This window comes from Rosa rugosa, chromosome 2 (genome assembly GCF_958449725.1).
Source record: "Rosa rugosa chromosome 2, drRosRugo1.1, whole genome shotgun sequence".
NCBI lineage: Eukaryota > Viridiplantae > Streptophyta > Magnoliopsida > Rosales > Rosaceae > Rosa > Rosa rugosa.
In genome coordinates this window covers 9993148-10020298 of record NC_084821.1, presented here as the reverse complement: position 1 = coordinate 10020298, position 27151 = coordinate 9993148, and the positions used below count along the sequence as shown (strand labels likewise).

Genomic DNA, 27151 nt, shown 5'->3' with positions numbered 1-27151 from the left:
TATTTAGCTTCTAGTGCTGCTCTCTCATTGAAATTTTTTTACACTTCATCATGCTGGCTCTCTCTTACAAAAACCATATCAACTACTGTGGGATATTTAAGTTCATAATCGGGTAATCAAATTTGAATCACAATCCTATTCTAAGTCAAAATCCAATTGCAGGTCTCATTGTTAGCATCAAAAATCAGTCACATCCACTTGCAACCAATTTCTTAACAAGATGTTTGCTGGTAACAATAAGTTGAAACTACATTTTGAGGGGCACCCACAGAGGTGCACCCTTCCAAAAATAGGCGTATGCCACTTAAAGCGCCGCGCACACGGTATTCTTTAGTAAAAGGCGAAAGAATAGTTCGCTTTGTGCTCAACGCATGGCTCCGTAAGTCATATACTGTTGAGCTGCTTTATTTTATATCCCTCACCTCAGACAGCTCTTTCTCTATACTTCGATGTGGGAAGCTTTGCGCCATTAAGTTGACTTACATAAAATAAATAAACATACGCGTTTCAGAAGATCCATTACAAATCCAAAATAGCATCATAGGATGATTGGTCACAAATCCAGTGCAGTACTTCTGCAACTCAATTTGAAAGAGGAGGTTAAAAACAAAAACTCACTAAATTATTCTTCGGCCCAGTGTTTTCAAAGGCGTCGCCGAGGCGAGCCCGGGGCGCGCTCCGGTGTGAGGCGACCGGAAAAAGCCTTGCCGGTTCAAACTTGAACGTGCTGCTGGAAAAGCGGCCGCCGAGGCGACTAAGCGACGCTTTTTGCAGAGGCGGCGCCTCAAGGCAGAGTGCGAGGAAGAAGAAGACGCAAGGGACTTTTTGTTCTTCTTTTACTTTTCCGTCAAAACGACGTCGTTTTGTATTTTTGTTTGTTTTTCCTCCCTGAACGACGCCGTTTTGCTTCTAGGTCTGTTTAACAACCCAAAACGCAGTCGGCAGATGCAAAGACACAGAGAACTCTGCACTGCGCCTCCTACCTTGGATCCGTCAAACTGATGACTTAATCGATCTGGTGCGTTGCTTTGCTGGTTTCTTTAGAAAGTACAGATATGCAATCTCAATTCTCTTTTCTTTCTTTTTAGTATTAAAGTCTTGGTTTGATTGAGGGTCCTATTTTTTTTTTTTTTTTTTTGATGATTGAGGGTCCTATCTATTTGCTGTTTTGGTGCGTTGCTTTGCTGGTTTCTTTAGAAGGTACACATCGCAATCTGAATTTTTTTTTTTCTTCAGTATCCACGTCTTGGATTGACTGAGGGTCCTATCTAGTTGCTGTTTTGATGCGTTGCTTTGCTGGATTATTGTTGGTTTCTTTAGAACATACATTATCAGGTTGGCTGTTGGCCACTAATTCTTGGTTTGTTTAGTTTGTTCACCAAAAAAAAAAAAAGTATTAGTTTGTTTAGTTTTCATTGGAGAAGTTCTAGACTAAAGCTAGACGATACTAGGATATGACTCATATGACAACTATACTAAATAGATGAAATAACGACTTCAATTTTATAATGGACTATGAAGATGTCATAATGTGTTATTGTCATTATTGCTGCTGCACAATCAATTGCTAAACAGACTATTTGTGTTCTTGTGAATATATATATATATATATATATATATATATATATATATATATATATATATATATATATTTTAATATATTGGAAGTATATTCATATTATTTATAAATGTAATGTATTATTGCAACACTCATCAGTGCACCACCAACATCACTGGCAAATTCTCCGGGAAATTATACTGGACTCTCCAGTGTCTCAGTTCGCCTAGTATATCTAACTGCATTATCTTCATCAATTTCAGTATAGCATCAGGATACATTTACCGTTTCAGTAACTAATTAGAAACTAAGGCCTCAGACCAAAAAAAAACTCAAAGCGAAAGGTAAGAAGATGAAAAATAAGTTGATTGTGTAGGTTTTCTGGTAACAGTGTCTGAAATGGGTTGTTATGATTTAAACTGGATTTGGTAGGATGCACCAAACCTTGTTGTAGTGCAACACAAGGATGACACGCGTGAGCCCCAATAGCAAGCTACTGTAGTGGACTCACCCCCTTTAAAAAATTAATTTAATATCATGTGAACCATTGGTCCACGTATCAGATATTAAACTGATAAGAACAGATACTACACTTGATCTTAGCCAAAAGGCCGAGAAAGGTATGCTTTGTTTAGTCTAGCTCTTCTCCTTTTATACGGCTACACACTTCAGTTCTTCTTGTCAGGCAGGATGTGGTATACTTTATCCAACTTTTATAATTGCAAAGGGGCTAAGCATTTTACTGATGAATTTGTGCTTGCTTACACTGATACTAATTAACCCGAGTCCTGGCATTAAACTTCACTTGTAATCTACCCATATTAGATTGTTGTACAAATAAACTCCAGGCCAATTGGCAATCTCTGCCATCTGCAAAGAACAACATAAAAAGGAGATTTGGGACAATGAGAGTCCCACTTATATGACAAAAAATTAAAGACATGGAGTGCAGCTTTTGTTTCAGCAGGCATCTCAAGTTAGCAGAACAGTAGTGATTCTCAAGGTACCAAAGGTGGTTGGTTTCCGAAAGCCATTGCGGAAATTTCTTCCAACTTTGGTAGCGATATATCTGTTGCCAGAGTAGGAATCAGCCAATTAACTCAGCAACAAAACTTCAGTTTTCATCCATCAAATTAGCATGTACAACTTCCGGTGCATCAACAACATCCCAACTCATGGAAATAAAGTCTATAGCTTGCAATTCTACTTGAGATTATTTGGTACAGGAATCACATTTTCTTAAAAAGTAATCTATAATTTAAGGGCCTCCAGCAATTAATCTTTCCCATCCTTCGTATTTTTCTATGATTGAATTCTGCATTTGAAAGTGTTGCTTGAACTGAATCCATAGTTAATTGACTGTGAACAACTTTCTATCCACAAATATAGCACACAAAGAGCTCAAATGTTAAATCAGAGTGGATATATTACAACAGTTTATTTGCAAAGCTTTAAACAGAGAAAACTGGACAAATTAAGTTATACATTTTGGAAGCCACTTGCTTGTTGAAAGTCACCGAGTTGCATGTGTTCTTCCACTCTTCTTCTGACAACCTCATAATTCTCTTTAGTTCCGCCTTCATCTTTGTCGATCTTTATCCGATTTATTTGCTGCTACTGCTGATTCAGCTTGGTAGCTTCACAGCTGATCCATTCACAGTCAGACTCATATTGCTTGTCGCGTAGAGGTTGATACAACATTCTGATATTTAGCTTCTAGTGCTGCTCTCTCATTGAAATTTTTTTACACTTCATCATGCTGGCTCTCTCTTACAAAAACCATATCAACTACTGTGGGATATTTAAGTTCATAATCGGGTAATCAAATTTGAATCACAATCCTATTCTAAGTCAAAATCCAATTGCAGGTCTCATTGTTAGCATCAAAAATCAGTCACATCCACTTGCAACCAATTTCTTAACAAGATGTTTGCTGGTAACAATAAGTTGAAACTACATTTTGAGGGGCACCCACAGAGGTGCACCCTTCCAAAAATAGGCGTATGCCACTTAAAGCGCCGCGCACACGGTATTCTTTAGTAAAAGGCGAAAGAATAGTTCGCTTTGTGCTCAACGCATGGCTCCGTAAGTCATATACTGTTGAGCTGCTTTATTTTATATCCCTCACCTCAGACAGCTCTTTCTCTATACTTCGATGTGGGAAGCTTTGCGCCTAATACCCATTAAGTTAACTTACATAAAATAAATAAACATACGCGTTTCAGAAGATCCATTACAAATCCAAAATAGCATCATAGGATGATTGGTCACAAATCCAGTGCAGTACTTCTGCAACTCAATTTGAAAGAGGAGGTTAAAAACAAAAACTCACTAAATTATTCTTCCCAGTGACTTGTTAATTTCGTCATTTAGGCCTTCATGCTCAACCCTGGATATGTCCTTTTCTCGTAGTAGACTTAGACTATACCCTGGATATTTATTTAGAGAGAGGCCTTCATGCTGCTTGTTAACTTATTGTCAGTCCATCACTATCGATTTTACTCACACAGGTGTGAAATTTTAGTTTGGATATTGATAAAGAGCAAGAGAACCAAGCTTCCTAGCTAGCTATTATTAAAAGTTGTCAGCCATAAAAATTACTCCAAGCTAATTTCAACTAAGAGAGACGAGTACTTAGAATTTCCAGACAGACTCTGCGCCATTACAACAAAGCTGCCCGTCCGACTTTTCTGTGCAGTAAGTTACTGCACATTTAACCACTGATATTCTTCATGTAAATTGTCATTCATAATCAACTATTAAATTCTAATATTGCCTTTGTGCCGGTGCAAGTAACAAAAGGGACAATATTCTGATCTATTACAGGTGTCATAAAATCTGAAACATTTCTTGCCATACATCAAGGACCATACCCATTAATTTTGTTGTATTCAGACCAGATCCAATTTACATGTTTATGTTATGATACTAGCCGAAGCTAGCCCACTGCGATGAACATCATGATGTTCGACATGCATAATGGCCATTATAAGAAACTATATATATGAAGTTATAGCAGGCAGTTTTCTATTGGCATACTGAGAAAGTTATATATCAGAACCCAACTGTTGAAAATTATATCAGAAATCATGTTGGTGTTGCTGGACAAACTTCCATCACTACTAGCAGCTTGGGAAAAGAGTAGCCGTAGATGTAGAATTTGGACTAGATTTGGTGGGGGTTGCGCGCACGCAGGCCCCCTTGCAACAAATTATGACGTTGGCTCTCCCACGTATGGGAGACCATAGATGGGCACCCCTCCCAGGTGCAATGGAGGTCCCCAATCTAGGCCATGGGCCTTCTTGATCGCCCAGAAACCCCGTCCAGGTAAGTATGTTACAACTGCATATGTCTAGCTACTTTATACCCATTCTTGCCTCCCCACTTTCCTCATATTTCCTATGTGGTACAGACCGCTTGAAATATCAAGTGGTGCATTACCTATCAACTGTGTTTTCTATTGTCACAATATTTGTTGGTTTCTTGCTTAAATTTCTTTACACGGTCTGGATTTGACATAGTTCTTTTGTTCCAACCGCCATCTTCTTAGAGTCCAAAACAAAGACATGCAAACTGAGCCTAATAAATGGGATTAGATAGCTAGAGATGCATGAGCACATGGAATTAGGTTAATATTATTGGTGCTTCAGTTAGACCTCATCTAGGTCTTGTGTTATCAAAATTGACTTATTTGTACTCCACAACATTAGGAAACGTAGTATGCTTTGTAGTGTGTGCTCTTTCAGTTCAGTATTCTGAGACATTGTTGATAGTTTGAGTACTTCATTATCAGTGTTTAAGCTTGTTCTGAATGGCATGATATAGATCGACTGAATTGTAATGAAAGCAACAACATTGAATTATTCATTAATAACTAAACTTTGATGTAGATTGAAACAATTAACAAAATAGAGATGTTTGTGCAACTCTTTTGTACACAGAAGGTGAGCGGCCAACCTCTCTCTAGTAGACTCTGAGTCACTAATATATAGATGTGGAAGGGTCTCATTCTAACATTTGCTTGTATAATTCAAATGGAATCATCCAATTCTGTATTTACATCAAAGTTTTTGCACATTGATGCTTAGAAGAGAACCTAGCTATTAGCTATGAAGTTCATGTTTGGTATAGTACTTGGTGCAATTTTCATTTTTGTTGTTCGCAGATTAAACACTAGGTGCCGAGCTAACAGTTACTCGATGTCTTTGCCGTTCTTTAGCACTCGAGGGCTCTTATATATCTTTGGCAGTAGTCATGGAGCCTCTCTAGCTTGTGGTTTGTCTTCATGCTGCAATACTCATTCAATGGAGATACTTATTGAAATTGGTGAATCGTGCTCTGACTGCTCTCTCCTCTATGTTGACATGCATCTTTTATCTTGGGTGTAGCTTCTGCATCAGATGATTGTCACACTTGTGTTATCTGATGCTTTCTGCTATTATGACAATTGCCTTGTAGTTGGTGCTGTTAAGTAGGTATCTAGATGCATACATTTGCACTTCTTTCCCTTGCCTTCCTCTGCACAATATGGCTCAATTGGAAGCATTGTTGATCCTCTATCAGATGAAGACTCAGTAAACTATAAGACAACATATTCATAGCAGACTTGCTCATCTAATAGACGGTTTAAAGGAATTATGAGATATAACGTATTTATAGTTGTTGTATTTATACTTGTCTTTTAAAGTTCCTAAAAAACTATCTATTAAGTGAGCAACTCTAATATTCATGAATTTCATATTCTTTTAGTTCTTTCTGTTTATTTAGAGGCCAAAAATAAGAATCCAAACAAAAATTGGTTGAATGAAGTACTGCAAATCCAAAATTACAAAATTAATGTGATGTTTGTTACTAAAGGGATAGATGGTTGAGATGTGTAAATCAAACCATTTTAAACCTTGTATGAAAAACGAGAAGACTTTGTGTAAAGCAGTTGTGTCATGTGGATGGTGCAAGTGCACAATGAGAATGCAACATATTATATTTATATATCCAAAAAACACTTGTTATTGCATGGGGGAATACCAAATGTATCCCTATACATGGCTACATTCATCTTTCTAAGTGCTCATTATTGGCTCGTGGCATGGTGGCCGCACTAAATACCTACTCATGAAAAACACATCAAAATCAGAAAAGAATTAGGTGAACCAGTACTTGGGTAAGTTTTGAAGAGATAAAGTAAAGTGAATAAAATATAAATGAAATAAGTGTACGATTCATTTACAATTTTCAAAAGCAACACAGTTATATATGGAATTCAAATCTAAACCAAATAAGATTATCAAAAATACTAACGCACATAGAATGAGGACCACTGGTTTTCAAAATAGTCATTCTAGAATCCTTTAATACGTCTATTATATAACTCACTATGTAGACAATTATAAGGCAATCTATGTTCCATGTACAATTTTCAAAAGCAATATAGTTATATATGGAATTTAAATCTAAACCAGATAAGATTATCAAAACTACTAACGTACATAGAATGAAGACCACTGGTTTTCAAAATAATCATTCTAGAATCCTCTAATACGTCTATAAAATAACTCACTATGTAGACAATTACAAAGCAATACATGTCTAATTTCTTAATAGCTTTTCAAATGCTAAACCGTTTCGAGGGCATATAAAATACAAGATGAAACATGAAGATGGTGATAATTCTGACGAGTATATGCATGCATGCGATATCAAAACAACGAATCAATGATTTACCAAATGTACACTTTTGAGAAGCAATATTTTCTTTACAAAATTTTATTTTTATAATTATATATAGTTGTAGCTGTAGATGCAATTAATTGTAGTTGTAGTTATTTTTATAATTATATATAGTTGCAGTTGTGGATGCAATTAGTGTCAGTGGTCTAATTAGTAACCGGAAATGACCTACGAACTAGCCGCTGAGGTTTCCTTTTCTTCATATTAGCCCTTTGCTGTAGAACAAAGATAACTGTTACATATTCAAGTGGATCTAGACTAGATCTGACCATATTTGGCTAGATCGGGTTCATATCCAACAAGATTTGGCTATACCCAGCCTAGATCTAGCCAGATCAACCTTAGATTTAGTGCCAGGTAATAGTTCCTATCGTAAAAAATAAACCAAAAAAAAAAACCCTTCTTCAATCCAGCAGGATCTACCATATTTGGCTAGATTTGACTCAGATCCAACACAATTTAGCTATCTTTGGCCTAGATCTTACTTACATGGTGCAGTCTACAGACGAAAAATCGACAACTGTGACTTGCCACTGGTGGTGGGAGGAGCAGCCTTAGATCTTATATGCTTCTTTTTCTTCTTCTTTTTTATTATGTTCTTCATTTTTAATCTTATTCAAACAGTAAAACTAGTAACATATATATGAAAATAATTGATTGGATGAGCAAGGAGTTTCATTAGAACTAGAAACTGCCAACACACCATTTAAATGGTGTGTGAGTTACGGATTCAGAATGAAATTATGTGCATATATTTGTAGTGAATTGCGGATCTTGGAGCAGGGGCAAAACAGTAAAATAACACAAATATTACCGTTTACTATTGAAGTTGAATGACATAGTCATGATAAAACAACAAATAGGAGCAAACAGTAAACCAATATGGACGTTATTGTTCATAGGGAGCTAGAGCTAGAACTTTTGTAGTTTATTATACAAAACTCACACAATTGCTTGCTCAATCAAGGACAACTAAACCTCGCAATACTTGAACATGCATGATGACATAATAAACATATTCATATATTAATTGGCAAACTAGACTATTAATATCACTCAAAACTATGACATAGGGGCATATTCGAAAGAAATGAAAGTCAAATTTGGTGATATTAATATCATGATTTTGAGTGAAATAAAAGGACCTGTGTCAATTAATAAGTAGGAAAGGTAAAAAGAGAAGATTGATGGGGAAGGTTGTTAGCATGAAAAATTCTTACCAAAGACATACGTATCACGTGTCTGGTAAGGCTGACCAATCAGTACACATGTAAGGGGTGTTTTTGGTATTTACTTTTACTTTAAAATAGTAAACATAGTTTCATAACACTTAAAATTTTCTGATTTTTTATTGAACAGTCTTACTGTCACGCGGTCCGTTTCCCTATGTAAGAATTTCTCAGCTAGCATTCCTCACTTGGCCGCCCTAGGAGACGAGGTTGAGGTCAACAACCGAGACAAGTCCAGTATCAAAGAGCTTGAGCAAATGTTTAACGATGAAATCAGAGCTATTTGACTGTGGCTTCGATGCTCTGAGAAGAGGATGTAGTGGATAACAGTGACACAAAGCAAATGAACAAGAGGAGCAGTACATAACGGAGACAAGCATACTTCGTTTCTTTCGAACTCAAGTTCATCCTCTAACTCAGAGTTCTCTCCCTACATGTAAACTTTTATTCACATACAGATTACTGGAAACATAGCTGGTACATATATGACCACAATCCGTGAACTATCATTTAGCTAGGTTACACGTCCTCACCACTTCTACAAGGTAGTTTGGCCCCTGATGAGTTTTCATGTCCATGACAGCTGGCTGCATTTACGAAATGAATCCCTTGCTCTTTAGGCTCTCAACAGCATCCTTGATAATTTGATCCATGGGGATGAAGTCTATACCCAAGTCCATTAGCTTTTTCGCTCCAGTCTTTTCCCTCAACAACCCAGGCTGTGTGTCCTTTGGCAAACTGCACCAGATAAGCATGTTAGAGGCTTGAGGAATTACAAATTTGCAACTCTAGTCACAACACATGGAAACTCCACAAAATTCTATCAACGGACTCGAGAGAAAGAAAAAGAGTATGAAATTAATGTTCCAAAGAGATTCTAAGTAATCCAAAGAGGATTCAACCAGGAAAACCTTTTACGGAACAGCTATGCAGCATACCACTAACAAAGGAACCTCTATTTCACGACAAATAATATCAAGAATATTCTTATGCTAATGACTAATGGATAGGTTGGTGCTTCTGAAATAAGGCCAAGACATTTGATTATAGTCGAGAGTGTGGGGCTTTTACTGAAATGATTGTAAAAGGTTCAGTTTCCACTTTTTAAGTTGCAAATCCAGCATTTCAATATCTAGATTATTATTTGGACAAATAGTGAAATAGGTTATTACTTATTAGTTTCAGGATATTGCAAGTCTACTGACCCAGTTTCAGAATAGAAGTTACTGACTTACTGCACAATACGGGATTAGTGTAAGTAAATTAAAGTCCCAAACATGAGACAAGCAAATAGTTTCAATTGCGAATATTTTGCAGGAGTGAGGACAGCAGTTTACCTGGGAATCTTGTACTCGGGATAAAGTTCAGCTACCTTTGCCACAAAATCACCATAATGTGATATTGCCTCAACGCACATGTGCCTACCAGTGGCTGATTTGTTCTCGTAAACTAAAACGTGTGCTAGAGCTACATCTTTAAAATGCACAGATCCCATAAAGAAGTTCTCATATGTTTCAGTGCAGCCTGCAGCATGGATTGCCAATGACAGTGTCAATACAATTTTGTTTAATTGGATCAATACTCCTTGTTTTACACATGTTATTGGTAAGATTAATTCCTTTTCGCTCAGTCCTCCGCTAGCAAGGAGTACATACAGAGAAGTTGGCATGGATACAGAAACTAAGAAACTATAAATCAAACTTTACTGACATTGAGTTTTGAATTTAAAGAAACATATGCTAGCAAAGAGGTGTAAAGGGATTCCTTTACTGAACCACACAATTCAGGTTCTCCAAACTTGGGGAATACCACATCAGACCTAAACGAACTCAGGTGTTATAGATGAAGGTTACTTATTTTTTGTGTCCGAAATATATTTTTATCTACAAGATCTTAGATACCAAAAAGAACCTCTCTTTAACTGACATGTCTTATGGAAAATATGTTTCCACCACCTGATTTCTAGTTTGTCAACCCACCACAGCCTCCGTTATATCAAGATTTGGTCACTTTAGATCATGTATAAAGAGGATTAAGTGCAAATGTCATGTTGCCACAAGTAATACAAGGTAAGTGTTCTCCTACGCTACATAGATGTTGTCAGATTATCACTGAAAGCCTTTATCAAGTACAAACATGTAGAAATGTATGATTTTATCGAATGCTAGACCATCCGGCAACTAATATGACCTTTTCCCTGATAACACTAGTGCAACCATCACAATTCACTTCAAGGTACAAACCAGATACTATTCTTTTACATAAAATGTGCACAAAACAGTACCTTCAAGAAGGCGTACGAGTATCAACATGCTAGCATTGAGCCTCGGCGATATAACATCACCCATCACCGTCCCCGGATTCACCACAACCACATCCAACCCCTTCTCCTTGGCAAATTCCCACGCAGCTTTCTCCGCCAGAGTTTTCGATAAAGGATACCACAGCTAACCAAACACACAACACAATCAGCATTACTTAGTTCAGATTTCCAAAATCCATAAAGTCACATAAAATTCAAAACAATTTCAAGGCACTACTCAGTAGTATAAGTACTCACTCCTTTCTGCTTGCAGTACTCAACATCAGTCCAGCAATCCTCTCTCTTGACGACATCGGCCGGCCAAGTAGGGCTGGGAGTGATGGCCGAGACGGAGGACGTGAGCACCACGCGCTTCACGCCGGCCTGCTTAGCCGCCGTTAGAACATTCAGCGTTCCTTTAATCGCCGGGTCCAACAGCTCCTTCTGTAGACACAATTGAATCATCATCGAAACTTATAACATCATGAAAACAAGAAGCCCTGAATTTGTAGAGTGTAATCGGAAATGGAGCAACCTACCTCGGGGTCATGGACTTGGTCGACGATGCAAGGAGAGGCGAGGTGGAAGACGCCGGAGCAGCCGTGGACTGCGGCGGAGATGGAATCGTAGTCGAGGAGGTCGATCTGGAAGAGACGGAGGCGCGTTTGGGATCCTTCTAGGGCTTCTAGATGCTTCGTCTCGCCGTCGTCCTCTGCAAGAAGAAGAATTTTGAGAGTGGAGGTGGCATTTGTGTAGAAAAGTGGAGAATTGAGTGTGATTGTGGAGACTAACTGAGGTCTTTGACGGTGGCGTGGACGGTGTAGCCGCGGTCGAGGAGGAGGCGGACCACCCATGATCCGATGCAGCCGCTTCCACCGGTGACGCATACGACCTCACCCTGCTTCGACATTTCTCTCTTCTTCAGTTCTCAGCTACTTTTGCTGTCACTGGACTTGTGGGTTTGTTTTCAAAGGCAAAGCCTTTTATCTAGTAAAACTGTAAAATGATGATTTACCTCAACTATATAAAAAAGTGTTTTTTTTTTTTTTTTTATCAATTAAAATTTCATCAAATTGCCCAGTACCATTTGGTCTAGTAACATAATCTCCCCTTGGTAAGTAGAAGGTTGTGAGTTCGACTCACGAAAGACTAATTACAGCATTTGAGTTGTTTATCTGATAAAAAAAAAAAAAAAAAAATTTATCAAACTACTGCAATTGCAACACCCGCTCTTCGGCAATGACTAAACATCAAGAAGCTAAAACTATATATCCGCATCAATAAAAAGAGAGACTGACATGTTAATGGATCCAATTAACATGTCAAGACAGAATTAGGCAACTGATTTTATCATACTAACCAAAAACTACAACAATAACTAGAACATTGATTGGAGTGTTGTGATTGTCGACTGTGTGGAATTGTGGGAGTAGATTTTAGGCATTGTCGTGTGGGAAGGACTATCAAAGTGGTATATATGACCCTAGAGACATGTAAACTACCAACACCAACTATTCATTTAGAAGCAGTTCTGACATGTAAAAGCTGAGATATGCCAAATTATGACAGCAAGAAAATTATTTGAAACTTGCAGCCATTCTCTGTAAATCATTTCCTGAGTTTGAAGAATACATCCTCTAATGAAATTATGAAACTGAAACTCTTAGTCAACAACAGAATACATAATACAAAATCATTGGCCTTCTATTTTGGCCAAAGCATCCCTTCATGAATTGGGGATAAATAATCATAACAAGAGCTGAAGCTGAATCTAAGAAAAACTATTTGTATTACTGCATGGCAGAAGCTACATCTCTTCTACTGATTTGTGATGTTTAGTGTCTGCAAAAATTGAGGCAGGATACTAATACACTCAATCATGTCTATCCAAAAACTTCTCTATCAGCACCGAAAATGTGGCAAACCCAGCACAACCAACACAGGCTGCTTTTGGACCACCTACAAATGCACAACAGCAGAGGTGTAAGATTAACATTCACGACAGGAAATTACGCTGACAGCAGGACCATAACGAGAAACAGCTCCAACAAGATTTTCTCAAGATTACATTTGTACGCCAATCAGGCCAGTATTTATTCTGTGTAATCTTTTTATTCACTTCTGTGATATGATATCTTGCTACGACACTTAGTCTATGACTGACTTCTTACCCTGTCCAGGTCAGGACTAGGGAGTGCTTCATCAATGGAAACCAAAACTCTAAATAGTGCAATTCTTGGTTTCTGAGTTTCTGTTTCCACCTCAAAAGGAGAATTATATAGGATTCTTTTAACTAAACTTGGATCTTAAGTTGAACTCTGATCTTACTACCAGAGAGATTAGAAAGGTGTCCAAATACTAAACCATTGTTATTGTTTATAGAATCATTAAACAACACAATGGCACCTAGCTATCGAACCCACTTATTGTGTATAGTGTTGTCTGACTAACAGAATCTTAATATCAAACATGATGCAATGAATGAATTCTTTCCAACTGTATTAGGATATGAACGCAAGCACATAACTTCTGAAGGATAATGCTAGAGCAACCACATATTTTGCAATATTGGGTGGCATTAATTTCATTAAACGTCTCTTTGGAGATGTTATTAATAATGTTGTTCATCAATTGTGTCTAAACTAGAGTTTCCCAACCCTCTATCCCAGTATAATCAGTACAAGCTAGCACCTCAAATGAACAAATATATTAAAAGAAATATTTCAACTCCAGATTCAGAAGGAGAAGAAAGGAAAAGAAAGTGTAAAAATACATTGATCATTGATATACTGAAGGGGGGGGGGGGGGGGGAAAGGTTACCTTTTGCTGACAATGCACCTCCAGTGACACATCCCGCAACAACTGTATTTGTTGTGTCATGCTTAGCCCGTGCCTGAAACCAATAATCCAGAGTTAGTCCCAGTACCAGAGAATGAGTTAGTCCCAGTACCAGAGAATATAAACCTCATCAACCACTTATAAATATGAGTATGTATTGTTACATATTCCTCGGTACCTTTTCAACAACACATTCAGCAGCTGAGAAAACAAATCCCATCACTGCAAATGCTTTTGCAGAACCCCAACTCCTTGACCCCATCTGCTTTGCTGTGTATATAAATTGCTGCCTACCAGTCATTTGATCTTGCATTACTGGGTTGTCTAAAGCCCCAAGAAACAAACCCATCATCAACCCAAGTCCACCACCTATAAAATCCCAACAACAGTTAAAGATCTAACCATCACTATAATTAGAATCAAGATCCTAAAAGCCACATTCTAGACAACTTACTTTTACCATCAGTTACTTAAGAAAGAACGAGGAAAATAGAATGAAACAAATTTCCAGTGGTTTACATGATGATCATGACACTTAAAATCGAGTTTTAAATGGAAGGCCCAGTTAAATTCTTCATTCTCACATTCAAGACCAAAGTACAACACCAATGCAGACCTTCGAATAGAGTTCACTAATTTGAGCAAAACCTAGTACTCAACTTGAATGCAGATAACTGAAGCTGAAATCATGAAATCAATTAAACTATGTACAACCCGCAAACAACTAAATGAACCTAACATAAAAACAAGGCTGAACATGAGTACACTTCATATAGCAGATACATATAAAACCGAAAGAAAACAACTTTACCATTTTCTTAATTTTTCTCAGTGATAAGCTCACTAAACTGAGCAAAAACCCAAATCCCAGTTCAAGCTACTCAGATGTGATGGTGAAACGATTAAATCAATGGAACATTGCTTTTCTAATAAATATGAACCCCAAGTTACAAACTTCACAGCTACATTCTAAAACCCATGAGTCTCTATAACCCAGAATTCGATAACCAACATAAAAGAAACAAACTTTCCCACGTTTTCTGGAAAACCAAGCAGAGGAAAAAGAAAAAAACAAGCCAAACCCAATTCAAAAAATCCAAAACTGAAGCTAAAAACAGAGACTTTAAGCCATACCCATAACTCCACTAGCGACACTGCGCACAACACAGTTATTCCAAATATCTTGGCCGCGAATCTCCTCCACCGTGGGCATCCGCAGAGGCTCAATCGGAGCCTTCTCAACTTCTCTGGTAGCTGTAGATTCATTTGCCTTCTCTTCGGCCATTGCTGTAGTTTGTATTCAAAGCCGAAATCAACAGTAGCCCATATAATGTTTTGGTGGTGTGAGGGTCAGGAGCATTAAAATTTGAAGAAGGAGATCAGTTAAAAGAGAGGGTTAAGGGTTTTGTAGCTTCGCCGCCATAGAAATGTGTATCTGAAGCTGGTCGTGTTGAAGAGAGAGTAAAACTTATGCCTTGGTGACGAGGCTTTAGAACTTGGGAAGCAATTTACCCGCTTTATTTATTTTTATTTTTATTTTTTGGTTTATATATCCAATATTTTTATTAGTAAACTCCATCTCACAATTTCAGCCCACAATATGAGCACAAAATAACTTCATTAACTTGAACAACAAGCTCATGAGGTTCGATAATTGACCTTTGGATTACAATTGTCCCTAATATTGTTGGACATGGTCAAAGTCGACTGGTTAATTAGGTGAAATTATTCGCTAAACTGATCTTGTTAGTTTTCAATTTTTCAGTGCCAAAATTATTGTTGAGTATCGATTAAGTAAAAGATGTGTGTAACTACCATCAGTGCATCACTTGATTGAAAATGTGTGTTAGTTTGGTATTGTCGCGCCTATAAAGTGGCGGTGTTACCTGCAATCATATTAAGTCATCCATGTTGCTCGCTCGACGATAACCCTACACCCATCGTTGCTTTTAAGTCTATATCTTGACCAAATGTGCAAGAAGAGAAGAGAGAAACATATAAGAGAATTTGTAGTACCAATTATGTTAATATTATCGGATTCAATTTCGTTTGTAAAAGTGATCTGATCGATAATTATTATGGGCCTAATCCCCTGTCATCCTTCCAATAGCTCTCCCCAATACAGTACTCACGGGCACAAAACCTCTTTCTTTATTGCATGGATATCTCATGATCCTAATGTAGTGAAAATTAACTATGATCAGGCCCGGCCCTGGCCCAGGGCCCAAGTTTTGAAGGGTGACGGCCTAGGGCCCAAATTGAAGCAGTAGATGGGTAAAAAAAAAAAAATGTATTTCTGTTAGGAATATGAGAAAAGGAACAGCAAGAGTGCGATCTTTGGGCCCCAAAGTATGCATTGATGGGCAATTGTTTACAAATATATAAAAGTTGAAGCAGCTAGTGCTAGACAAAAGGGAATGCAAGAGTGCGATTATATCATATTTTGCATTGATGGACAATTGTTTACAATATATAGAAGAAATCATTTTAGATGAGATTTGATTGATATAAAGTGATGTAATGTTTATTTTTCGGGGTATTGGTTTTTTGTCCCCCCCCCCCCCCCCCCCCGGTTGTATCATATTTTTTATATAAAGGGCACAATTTTATTTTTCGCCCCGGGCCTTGAATTTCCCAGGGTCGGGCCTGATTATGATGTTACAGTGCGACAAAATCAATCAACTGTGATAGATTTTGTAATAAGAGGTTTTACCCACGTTTTCAAAGAGGCAAACTCTTTAACCGATGCAATTGCAAACTGGTCATGATCTCAATGTGGCTATATGAGCATTTTCTCTCCCTTTATCTGCGGCAAATGCCCTTAGATTTGATCAGTTAGATAGGGGGTTGCTATAGGGATTATGGAAGTTTCTTGTTCTTCTTCATATATCGACGGAAAAAAAAGCTATATATATATATATATATATATATATATATTTTTTTTTTTTTAAAGCGCATATAGGATACTAATGAAAATAATAGATAAATTAATTGGCCCACATTAAGCCACCAGCCACTCCCATAGTCCCATGTGTCCTCCACATCCAATGGAGACCCCTCTGCAGTCCAGCCCACTATGTACCCGACCGCATTCGATCACCACTCTCCACTTCCCCAACCCTAAAACCCCTTCTTTATTTCACTCCCCATATAAATCTTTGCCTCTCCGCCGTTTCTTCCCTCTGTCTCTTCGCTCATCTCACCTCGCCTAATCTAGGGTTTCTCCATCTTCCTCTGCAAACATGGTACCCTCTCTCTCTCTCTCTCTCTCTCTCTCTCTCTCTCTCTCTCTCTCTCTGTTTACATCGAGATCTATCTTCTGTATATAACTGTGGGTTTATGTGATTACAGGCGAGAGGTTTGAAGAAGCATCTGAAGAGGCTCAATGCCCCAAAGCATTGGATGCTCGACAAGCTTGGTGGTGCTTTTGTAAGTAAAACCCTAATCCCCAAATGAACATTAAATTTTCACAAAGCAAGAATCTTTGGCATCATTTTGGTTTGGGTTTGTTGTAATATAATTTGGGTGTGCTTCAAAATTTGTGGTTAGGCTCCCAAACCATCATCTGGGCCACACAAATCGAGGGAGTGCCTTCCCCTGATCATCATTCTGAGGAACAGGTTGAAGTATGCTCTCACATACCGTGAGGTCATTGCTATTCTCATGCAACGTCATGTTTTGGTTGATGGAAAGGTCAGGACTGATAAGACCTACCCTGCTGGCTTCATGGGTATGTGCACTTTAATCTTTAAGTCATCACCATTTGTGTAAGTTGTAGGGTATTGCAATGAAAAACAAGTTGGGTTCTGTTAAAGTAGGTCTAGGATTTGAGTTATCAATGTGTTTGATTAGAAAGGTACTGAAAGTTGGTATATTTTGTGTATTTTCAGATGTTGTTTCCATCCCAAAAACCAATGAGAACTTCCGTCTGCTCTACGACACCAAGGGTCGTTTCCGTCTCCATTCAATCAGGGATGAGGAGGCAAAGGTAGGTTTTTTTTTAGCTTATTTCTCTCTGTTTGGTTTCTGTGGAAATGCGATTATGTTTTAACCTTGAATAATTGAATGATTCTGTATTTGGTTCATGTTACAACATAATTTGAGAGATGTACTTATTGTCATGTTGATAGCATGAAATGTGGTGCTATAGTTTACAACTTTTAATAGAATTACACATTGAATGCATGGTTAGTCTCACTAGGTTTATAATTTGTTTTATTCCTAAAGTTTAGGCTATAAGTTGTATACCTGTTTCATTTACGCAGAAGTAACAATTAATTTCTGGAGTCTGGTTTCTTAATTCTGTCGGTGGCATAGAGTATTTGTTTTGTGTTGTTTTTCTGTGTACTCTTGGTTAGATTTTTGATTACTTGGTGTTATAAATTTCATGTGCAGTTCAAGCTCTGCAAGGTTCGCTCAGTGCAGTTTGGGCAGAAGAACATCCCCTATATTAACACTTATGATGGGAGAACTATTCGCTACCCAGACCCACTTATTAAGGCCAATGATACTATCAAGCTGGACTTAGAGACCAACAAGATTATTGACTTCATTAAGTTTGATGTTGGGAATGTTGTCATGGTGACTGGTGGAAGGAATAGGGGACGTGTTGGAGTCATCAAGAACAGGGAAAAGCATAAGGGAAGCTTTGAGACCATCCACGTTCAGGACGCCGCAGGTCATGAGTTTGCCACCCGTCTTGGCAATGTGTTCACGATTGGCAAGGGTACAAAGCCTTGGGTGTCACTTCCCAAGGGCAAGGGTATCAAGCTCACCATCATTGAGGAGGCAAGGAAGCGACAAGCAGCACTCCAAACTGCTACTGCTTAAACAATATGGTGGCAACTATAGATTGTTGCTCCTATAGTTTAGACAGTACTTAGTTTGAATCAGTTAAGAAGTTGGTCTGTTGTCAGCTTATGCTCAGAATTTCATTTTGATTTAGCTGTCCTGCTTTATGGATTACTTTTTAAGTTGGAATACTGACTTGGATTTTATTATGTTTTGTGCTTGAACGAGACGTGTATTGAATCTTTTTTAATTGCCTTGTCTTTAAATTATACAAATATCTTCGGAACCAGTAATTTCAGTTAATTCTCTTTAAGTTAATGAATCATAGCTTCCTGTTAAACTGGCATTAGTTTTATCACTTTTGCCCTGTGAAATTCAGAGTGCTTTAGAAACGGAGGTGCAACTGGATGTCTTTCTATGCATCTGTGTTTCTTCATTGCATATCAAAAAGCTAATTATCCCAAAATCCTGATTTTGCCTGAATTTACAGTTCTGCTAGTGTCACTATACTTGTTAGGTTTAATTTGTCTCCTTTCTGATTATCATCATGGGAATCCCTTGAATAACCCAAAGAACACAAGATGTTGCATTGTTGCTTGGCAACCTCACTCGTTGGTTTTGTTTTCTTTTGTGGAGGAATTTACAGCAATTTGGAAGATGTAAAGATTTATTTAAAAGAAAGAAGAGCTTCTGGCCAAACAACTCTACTTGTTTAATAACACATTTAACCAAAACCAAAATTAATCATAAACCATGAATGTCTAGCTCCATGTTTGAACTCTGCCACCGATAGTAGTATTTTTCGAAAACCTAAGAATTGAACTCTACCGCTAGAAGTAGCATTCTTCAAAAACCTAAGAAAAAAAAAAGAGCATTCGGCATAAAGAAAGAAGTTCTGGCTGTGTTTGTCATGCGGCGACCCCGGCTGTGTCATTAAGGAGCATCTGATCAAAGTGCCAAACACCTGCAAAATCCAATGACGAAACCCCTTTGAGTTAATCAAAATTAGTTGCATATTTCTAATTATTTTTGAAATCTGTGGTGAGCCATTACCATGTCCTGGACCAATCCTTCTCAACTGAGCTACATATTCAGAGATTTTCCTTATAGATTCGACCTAAATGAGGAAAGAACAGAAATGCCGCTTACCGAAATGTTATAAAACTTAACCAACAAGAGAAAGAACAAAACATGAGAAGTTGCTTACCTGTTCATTCAAGTATTCACTTTCAATATAATCCACTAAATGCACATCATTGTTTTCATTAGCTATCTGTAATTAAATATCAAGAACATCATTAAGAAAACAGTATCTGACACTGAGTCTCATCCTGTGAATATCAGCTGATAAACCACAGCTGGTTTCGGGTGAATATGCACTTTCTTAACAAAAAGAAAAGTGACAACAGATTCCAAAGATATAAACAGGATCACAGTAAAAAGTTACTTACTTTGTGCAGATTTAGAAGTTTCTCATTGTTCAGCTTTTCCAAAGCAAGCGCAAGCTCCATTGCTGAATTCAAAATCACAAACATAAGAACTTTAGAAGAGAGAGATATGAGTGTCACAGCAAGTGGCAGATACTAACATGAACATCTATGATTAAATTTAAATTACTCAAATTTTGAGCACTAAGTAGCATTGCCCCTCTAACATTATTAAGCAACTTACCGTGCAACGCATTACCCTTTTCAGCATGATCAAACTCTGAGCAGGGCATTAGCATGGACTGTAGCTTAACTCTTCCTCCACGTTTGTTCTGGTATATGGTCATCAGGAGAACATAGTATGTATCAAAATCTATAACACTTAGCCAGCGCCAATAAAAAGTTCTAAACACAGAACAAAATGAACTTAATGGAAATTTCGAAAGATAATGTATGAAATATAGACCTGATATTCCATCAGTTTTTCAGCATGCCCCCTTTCTTCCGCACTTGATTCTTTGAAAAATCTGTTTGTTGTCATGAACTTGATCAATGAATTCCATCATCTAAATCTATTAATTGAATTAGGAAAAAATTGAGGGGGTACAACAAATTACTTGGCAAATCCCTTGAGAGCAACATTGTCTCTGTCAAAGTAGGCATACATGGCATGGTACACATAGGAGACATTGTATTCCACACTGGTACAAAGAACAAAAGATTCATATATGACTGTGCAATGTGGTGAGAACTATATATGCCAATTGGAAGTATTAAGCAAATGAATTCATGTCTATTTAACAATTCCAAAACTAAAGAGGCATAAAATTCACATATATCATAACTGAGGAAATTGGAAAATAAAAAATAAAAAATTACTAATCTGTCCAAGGAAGTGGAATTTGCAAATTTTGAAAGAGATGATCAAACATGAAAACTCGATAATAAAACCTCAAATCTTTTTTTTCTAAAAGAAAAAGGTTTTTGCACAGAGATGTGAAGATATGAAAGAGGCTATAATTAAAGTTGCATGCTTGAAGATTGATCATGCAAACCCACTTGATTTGTTCATTAATGGCAGCTACACTTTCGTCTGTGTATTTCTGGCGAGCAAGAGAAGCATTAGGCTCAGTTGGGACGAGAAGGAGCTCCTTCTTGACCTCCTCAAAGGGCTCGAACACCACCTCCAGTGCTTGTCGATTGTTAGCCCCATTTGAGGCGAATATTACCAAACCACCACTACCCACGTTGCCATTGTTGTTGCTCTTTGGGAGTTTGATGAAAGCTGGCCCAGTGTTTTTGAAGAAACTGAGGTTTGGTCTTTGGGAGATTATGGATGTTGAAGAAGGGCTTATAGTCAAAGGCATTGTAAAGAGTTTCAGAGAGAGTCAATAGAGAAAAGAAGAAGAAGGTAGTGATACGATGGCAAATTGGCAATGGTGGAGAACAGGGTTTAGGGGTTTTAGCTAGATGGGTGGGAGAATTGTGACCGTCGTTGGACGATCACGTGGACGGTTGTGATTGACTAAGGGGGGGGTGGTTTTAGGGAGGAGCCCGCGTGGTTCCGGGGGCTCTGTTAACGGTTTGGTTCGTGATCGTAGCCATCTCCTGATTTATTGGAGGATAGAATGAAGTTCAAAATTTGAAGATAAGTCGATCACAATGGCTTATCAACATGAATGAGACTTTTAGGGAGAGGCCTGAATTCAAACATCTATCATAAATTCATAATGTATATGATAATCACTAATTGTTGTTTTTATCATTTTATGTATGTCATTTGCAATCGATCAAAATAATGGATTACATAAAGGTGATAAAGCATCAAGTTTAATTAATAATCCATTTTTCAAACACCAAGGTGTTGGTGGGTCCGTAACTCAATAACTCGGTTTGGCTGCATTCCAAGTTTGATTCTCACTAACACCAAAATAATTCTCTTAGTGTTACTAAAGTTTGGTTGATAAAGCGAACATGAACTGTAAAAATAAGACATTAGTTGATTGAATCTCACCGATTCTACCTTGGGGAAGCCGATTCATATGACTAAGATTTTGCCTTCTTTCTTTTTCTGTGTACACAACTTTAGAGTTGCTCGAGGAGGCAGAATATTGAAGAGAGATTTATCATTCATACTCAAAAAAAAAAAAAAAAAAGCATTCTCATTTATTAAGGTTGATATGAATGCCGGAGTAACTTATGAATTCATTGAATTCTTCTTGTATGCAGACAATTAATAGGAGGTAACGTTGTTTGTTTCTATGTTTCTAACCCCGTGAATGCAATCATGCAGCTCATGTGTTTGCCACTAAGTTTTCTATGATTGAATTTTATCCCATAATGCAATCATAGTTTTCATGCTTGCCTCGAGTAATGCCGGAATGATCGACTTGTAATATATGAATTCATTGATTGTATATTAAATGATATGGCTGTATTGAACTCAGTGATTGAAGAAATGATTTGGCTTTTATTATAACTGGAAACAGTATGTTATTACAAGACTAGAAGATTACAAGTACGGAAAGAACAAATAAAAAGAAATTAATTAAGACAGTAGTCTAGCTACCAAGTTGTCCCCGCAAGTTAACCACGCATGCAATTATCGTCACATAGAGCCTAACTTGAGCACTGTCTAGGAATTCCAGTTTTATTTAAGCACCAAAGGCCCAAACACTCCCCAAAATCCTACAATGAACCCAAGAGTAACGAAAATATGAAGCCACGGAATTTGACTTTCATCATCATTCCCTACATCATCTCGGCTGTTCCTGCTATAAGCATCCTTGTCTTCGATCCGTAGGCACTTTGGAAGTGGAGCACCGCAAAGATTTGTATTCCCCTCAAATGCAGAAGCATTGAAGCTTTGGAGCTGGGTGCTTGCTGGTATTGAACCTTCCAAATTATTGTATGATACATTAAAAAAGTTCAAGAAAGTAAGCCTCGTAAATGATAATGGGATTTTTCCGGCCAAATGATTCATGGAGAGATCCAAGTGCTCCAAGCTCTTCAGGTTCGATATTTGGTCTGGAATGTTGCCTGACAAGTTATTGTTGCTCAGACCCAAGTAATGGAGAAGTTGCAATTGACCAATCTCAACAGGTATGCTTCCACTAATGGTATTATTGCTTATGCTTATCGCTAGAGGAAAGTAAGACCATTTGTATTGTAAAACTGATGCACCTTGGACCGAGTAGAGAGGTAATTCAAGTTCATCACTTTCTACTTGAGCTGCAGTTCCTTTCGATACCAACATTGGCAGTCTACAAAGTTCCTTGGGAAACTCACCTGAGAGTAGGTTGGATGACAAGTCGATAGAATAGAGCCTTGGAAGATTCCCTAACCAGCTAGGAATTGACCCAGTGATACTATTGTTTCCGAGGTACAAGAGCTCTAGCTTTTCGAGCTTAGATAAATATGCAGGTATATGACCAGTGAGCTTGCAATTAGCAAAAGATAAAAATCGAAGGTTTTGGAATCCATCAAAATCAATCATGCCAAGATTGGGCATTTCCTCACCTACAAAGCTACCTGGAAAGGCAAGGAATACTAGGCTTTTGCAATACATCAATATCTTCATTGCCCCTGTGATATTGGTCAATCTATTATAACCAAGCGACAAGAACGACAATGATTTCAACGATAGAATATCAGGATGTATTTCTCCCTCTAGCTTGTTATAGCTTATCCGAATTGCTTTCAGGGACTTGCATGAGTAAAGGCTTCTTGGAATGATACCGGTGAGGTAATTGCTCCCTAGATCTAGTTTAGTAAGCTGACTAAGTTTGGAGAAGTTGAGCGCTGAAATATTTCCTTCCAAATTGTTGTATGCCAGATTCAATTCTTTGAGGTTGGTGCAATTCATCAAAGATAAGGGCAAAGAAGCTTTTAGATTGTTGAAATGAAGGAGCAAGAGTTTCAATTTGGAGAGCTTACTAATACTTATAGGGAGCATACCACTGAATCCATTAGAGTTGAGGTCGAGGGTTTTGAGAGTGGCGAGGTTGACAATTCTTTCACTAATGTCTCCATATAGTGAATTTTGAGGTAATGAAATTTCTTCAAGCTTGGTAGCATTATAAATATCAATTGGGAGTATTCCTGAGAGGTTATTGTGAGCAGCACGAAAAATCTGAAGTTTTGAACACTTTCCTAACCCACCAGAAATACTACCATTGAAATTATTGAAGGAAAAGTCCAATAGATGTATCAAGGGAATTGAATGAAGACAAATAGAGGATGGAATAGAACCTGAGAAGGTGTTGTTACTGACATTAAAACTGGTCAAATTCCAAGCTTGTTTGAAGAATGAAGATGGAATTGAACCGTGGAAGTGGTTGCTGGAAAAATCCAGTCTCCGCATATTATCGGATGGTAGAGAAAATGGTAGTTCTCCAAAAAGAGAGTTATAGCTCAAATCTAGGATTTCAAGACGACTCAAAGATGAGAAGAATCCAGTTTGATCAAGTGAACCATAAAGTGAATTGCGAGAGAGATTAAGGAGTGTGAGATGTGTGAGATTTCCAAGTGATAATGAGGGGAAAAAACTTCCTTTGAGTTTGAGCCCTTTGGATGGAAGCCATAGATGTTTAACTCGGCCAGCTGTATCACAGGTGATGCCTTCCCATTTGCAGCAATCATTGGAGGACCAATTCAAAGGAGAAGATGGCATATTAAAAGAGGACCAAAGAGAGTCTCGATCTATTTTGTTGCAGGCAGGGGTTGCAGAAATCAGAGTAGTTGAGATAAAGAAAATGAAGAGGATGAAATTGGAAGATAGATGATTAGACTGCTCTACCATGGTTCTCATTGGAGGGTCTAATTGGTTTGTGTATAAAGATCGCTTTGATTAGTTTGTGTATGTATAGACAGACTCGTTTTGGACCAACTCAGGACTAGTAAAACAAACCGAGAAAGCTACAAATATATACGGTGCTTCTCTAGTAATTAAGGACTTTTGCAAGGCCACTCATCTTGTAGGTCCCTCATAATATACTATTTTGTAAAAATTGAGTCAAATTGAAAAATATTTAGATATTTGATTTACAATTTTTCTATCTTTGTGTTTGTAAATATAACATGCAAATTATACTTGTTTACAAGTAAACACAAGTGTAGAAATTGCAAGCACCTTAGTGTTGATTGATATCAATTTCAACATAGACTTTGAAAACTCGGGAGCAGTGGCGGAGGGAGAAATATATACGTATGGGGCAAAAAAATTAACCAAACACCAAAGTAGACCATTGATGAATGACCACTACATTTGCAATCAGTGCATATACTACACACATGATTCTCATTATAAAAAAAGACTCGAGCTATTTCGCAACACAAAAGACAAACAATATTACGCAACAAAGTAGAAACAATACTGCTAAAATCATCTATAGCTGTCCATGACGAGGAGTTATGCTTTGGAATCGTTGAATTATAAGCTCATTGTGTATGACTTTGAGGGCTTTGATAGTTGAGCTTTGATTGTATATGTATGACTTTAAGGGCTTTGATAGTTGAGCTTTGATTGTATATGTATGACTTTGAGGGCTTTGATAGTTGAGCTTTGACTGTATATGCTGCATAGAGTACATGAAAAGCTTCGTATTCCCTTTTTTCTTGTTTTGTGGGAATTGTGGGCCTGCTGAAATGTTTAGTCCAGTCATCGAATAAGAGTTTTGTGGGCTTTGAGAAAACAATGTCTATTGTTAACATTTTTTTTTCTGGTGGGGGAAAATTATATAAAAACTTCATCACAATTGACAAATGTCAGAATCTCAACCGGGGCAGTGGCACCCACTTGTCCTTAACTGGCTCGCCACTACTTGGGAGTACTCCAAGAAAATTGAGTCCAGACAACTGAGGATGGCTTTTACATAAATTAGCCCTCTATATTTGGTGGTGTTTGAATTATTCTCTACATCAACGTCTTTGACTCTTTCCAGAGTGTGACGGTCATTTCTAGGCAATGACGACTATATTGCCCTTTCTACAAGGATGACACTGCCTGTACATAAATGTAGAAATGGGCGATTTCCAATTTGGTTTCCTCTCTCTTTTATCTTGTGTGGTTTGAATTATTGTTTACATATCTTTGCGGTCTAACCACGTCTTATGTAAGTTCTTTGTCCCGCCTACCTACTTGGAGGGAATATTTTAAGGTTCTATGCCAGTACCTCTGACGATCACTCTTTGTTGTCCCTTCTAGAATTCTTCATACAAATTAAACTTTAAATTTTAGGCCTTGTTTGGTTCGAGGAAAGTAAGCATCGGAATAGGAAAGTTATTCATTTCTTAAGTTTGGGATGCAAAATGAAAGGAAATACTTTCTTGAAACAAAGGAAAATAAGGGGGAATTGGTTCATTCCAAACTCCAAAATAATCATTTTCCCCCATTCTTTCCTTGCATTTATTACTCACAACATATTATTTTATTACATTAATTACAAACTTTTTAACAACTTTTCAGATAACTTTTCTTATGTTACCAAATATCGGAATTGAAAGTTCTTCGGAAATTTATTTCTCTTACCATGTGTTTCAGCTATATAGATGGTGGTCTTGTCCAGTGGAATCACGGGGTGTCTTGCTCTGTCACTATCATTATCGGTCTCGTTTATCTGTAAAACAAACAGAGGGAAGACCGGCCGGGTGTGCTGGTCTTCGACGCTCCGATGCCTAAGTCAGTATCGTTATTAGATAAAGATAATGGAAAGCGATAGTAAATAGTTACCTCTTCGGGGTATTGGAGATGATCATTTTGTAGAGGATTTGGGGAGATGCAGTTTCTTTGCGCCCAATGTGGGACGATTGAGTTCTCGATACCGAGCGGAGCGGTATCGGGAACCCTGCTCGAAGGTACTTTGCTGTTTTTTGGTGGCTAGATGAGCTTTATGCTCTCTATACTTGTGCCCGGGAGGTATGTATACCAACAAGTCCCCAGTCAAGAGTTCTCTTGGGTGGGGAGTTTGTCCTTTGGTAGAAGTATCGGAAGTTCAAAGTGAGTCTCCTTACCATGTGGCTTCCGTACATCTATTACCCCTACTCCCCCAAGTCCCCAGTTAAGAGGAGTGTTGACTGGGGTGGAGTGCTTTTCTTTTCTTAGTCCCCCTGACATCATTTCCCTGCTTTTGTATCGGTGTCGGGTGCTTGGGTTAGGGTTTTATGTGCCTATTGGAGTATTTGCAATGCCCTGGCGACATGTGTCTGGCTGTCATTCGTGTTTCTTGTGCAGGAAGTTTAGCGTACTGGATTCTGTAATAGGTAATAATGGAGTAATGGT

The 27151-nt window shown here is 37.8% G+C and overlaps 5 protein-coding genes and 4 non-coding genes across 9 annotated transcripts; 1 reads left to right on the top strand and 8 right to left on the bottom strand.

The window, feature by feature from the left end:
- Positions 1-260: 260 nt before the first annotated feature.
- LOC133734980 (U5 spliceosomal RNA) lies at positions 261-377 on the bottom strand. Its single transcript, XR_009858722.1, has one exon. It is a non-coding gene; the product is annotated as a U5 spliceosomal RNA (small nuclear RNA).
- A 1609-nt stretch (positions 378-1986) lies between these two features.
- Positions 1987-2182, bottom strand: LOC133734926 (U2 spliceosomal RNA). Its single transcript, XR_009858671.1, has one exon. It is a non-coding gene; the product is annotated as a U2 spliceosomal RNA (small nuclear RNA).
- Positions 2183-3524: 1342 nt separating this feature from the next.
- Positions 3525-3641, bottom strand: LOC133734978 (U5 spliceosomal RNA). Its single transcript, XR_009858721.1, has one exon. It is a non-coding gene; the product is annotated as a U5 spliceosomal RNA (small nuclear RNA).
- A 1091-nt stretch (positions 3642-4732) lies between these two features.
- LOC133734985 (U1 spliceosomal RNA) lies at positions 4733-4893 on the bottom strand. Its single transcript, XR_009858727.1, has one exon. It is a non-coding gene; the product is annotated as a U1 spliceosomal RNA (small nuclear RNA).
- A 3938-nt stretch (positions 4894-8831) lies between these two features.
- On the bottom strand, positions 8832-11783 carry LOC133733882 (phenylacetaldehyde reductase). Its single transcript, XM_062161534.1, has 6 exons — positions 11609-11783; positions 11356-11528; positions 11075-11260; positions 10799-10961; positions 9852-10038; positions 8832-9252 (listed from the first exon to the last, which is right to left on the bottom strand). The coding sequence occupies exons 1-6, from the start codon at positions 11724-11726 to the stop codon at positions 9108-9110; spliced, it is 972 nt and encodes a 323-aa protein (XP_062017518.1). The 5' UTR covers positions 11727-11783; the 3' UTR covers positions 8832-9107.
- A 610-nt stretch (positions 11784-12393) lies between these two features.
- On the bottom strand, positions 12394-15146 carry LOC133732207 (mitochondrial import inner membrane translocase subunit TIM22-4). The gene is made up of 4 exons (XM_062159702.1): positions 14789-15146; positions 13833-14023; positions 13637-13709; positions 12394-12775 (listed from the first exon to the last, which is right to left on the bottom strand). Exons 1-4 carry the CDS (start codon positions 14937-14939, stop codon positions 12690-12692), a joined length of 501 nt encoding a protein of 166 aa, XP_062015686.1. The 5' UTR covers positions 14940-15146; the 3' UTR covers positions 12394-12689.
- Positions 15147-16755: 1609 nt separating this feature from the next.
- LOC133732798 (small ribosomal subunit protein eS4x) lies at positions 16756-18738 on the top strand. Its single transcript, XM_062160384.1, has 5 exons — positions 16756-16899; positions 17006-17083; positions 17204-17384; positions 17545-17642; positions 18050-18738. Exons 1-5 carry the CDS (start codon positions 16897-16899, stop codon positions 18482-18484), a joined length of 795 nt encoding a protein of 264 aa, XP_062016368.1. The 5' UTR covers positions 16756-16896; the 3' UTR covers positions 18485-18738.
- Positions 18739-19144: 406 nt separating this feature from the next.
- LOC133732988 (ferritin-4, chloroplastic-like) lies at positions 19145-21389 on the bottom strand. The gene is made up of 8 exons (XM_062160584.1): positions 20932-21389; positions 20490-20573; positions 20339-20399; positions 20117-20204; positions 19897-19958; positions 19653-19718; positions 19499-19562; positions 19145-19409 (listed from the first exon to the last, which is right to left on the bottom strand). Exons 1-8 carry the CDS (start codon positions 21237-21239, stop codon positions 19354-19356), a joined length of 789 nt encoding a protein of 262 aa, XP_062016568.1. The 5' UTR covers positions 21240-21389; the 3' UTR covers positions 19145-19353.
- A 933-nt stretch (positions 21390-22322) lies between these two features.
- LOC133732425 (receptor-like protein 2) lies at positions 22323-24755 on the bottom strand. The gene has a single exon (XM_062159971.1). The coding sequence runs from the start codon at positions 24680-24682 to the stop codon at positions 22523-22525; it is 2160 nt and encodes a 719-aa protein (XP_062015955.1). The 5' UTR covers positions 24683-24755; the 3' UTR covers positions 22323-22522.
- Between the last annotated feature and the right edge of the window lie 2396 nt (positions 24756-27151).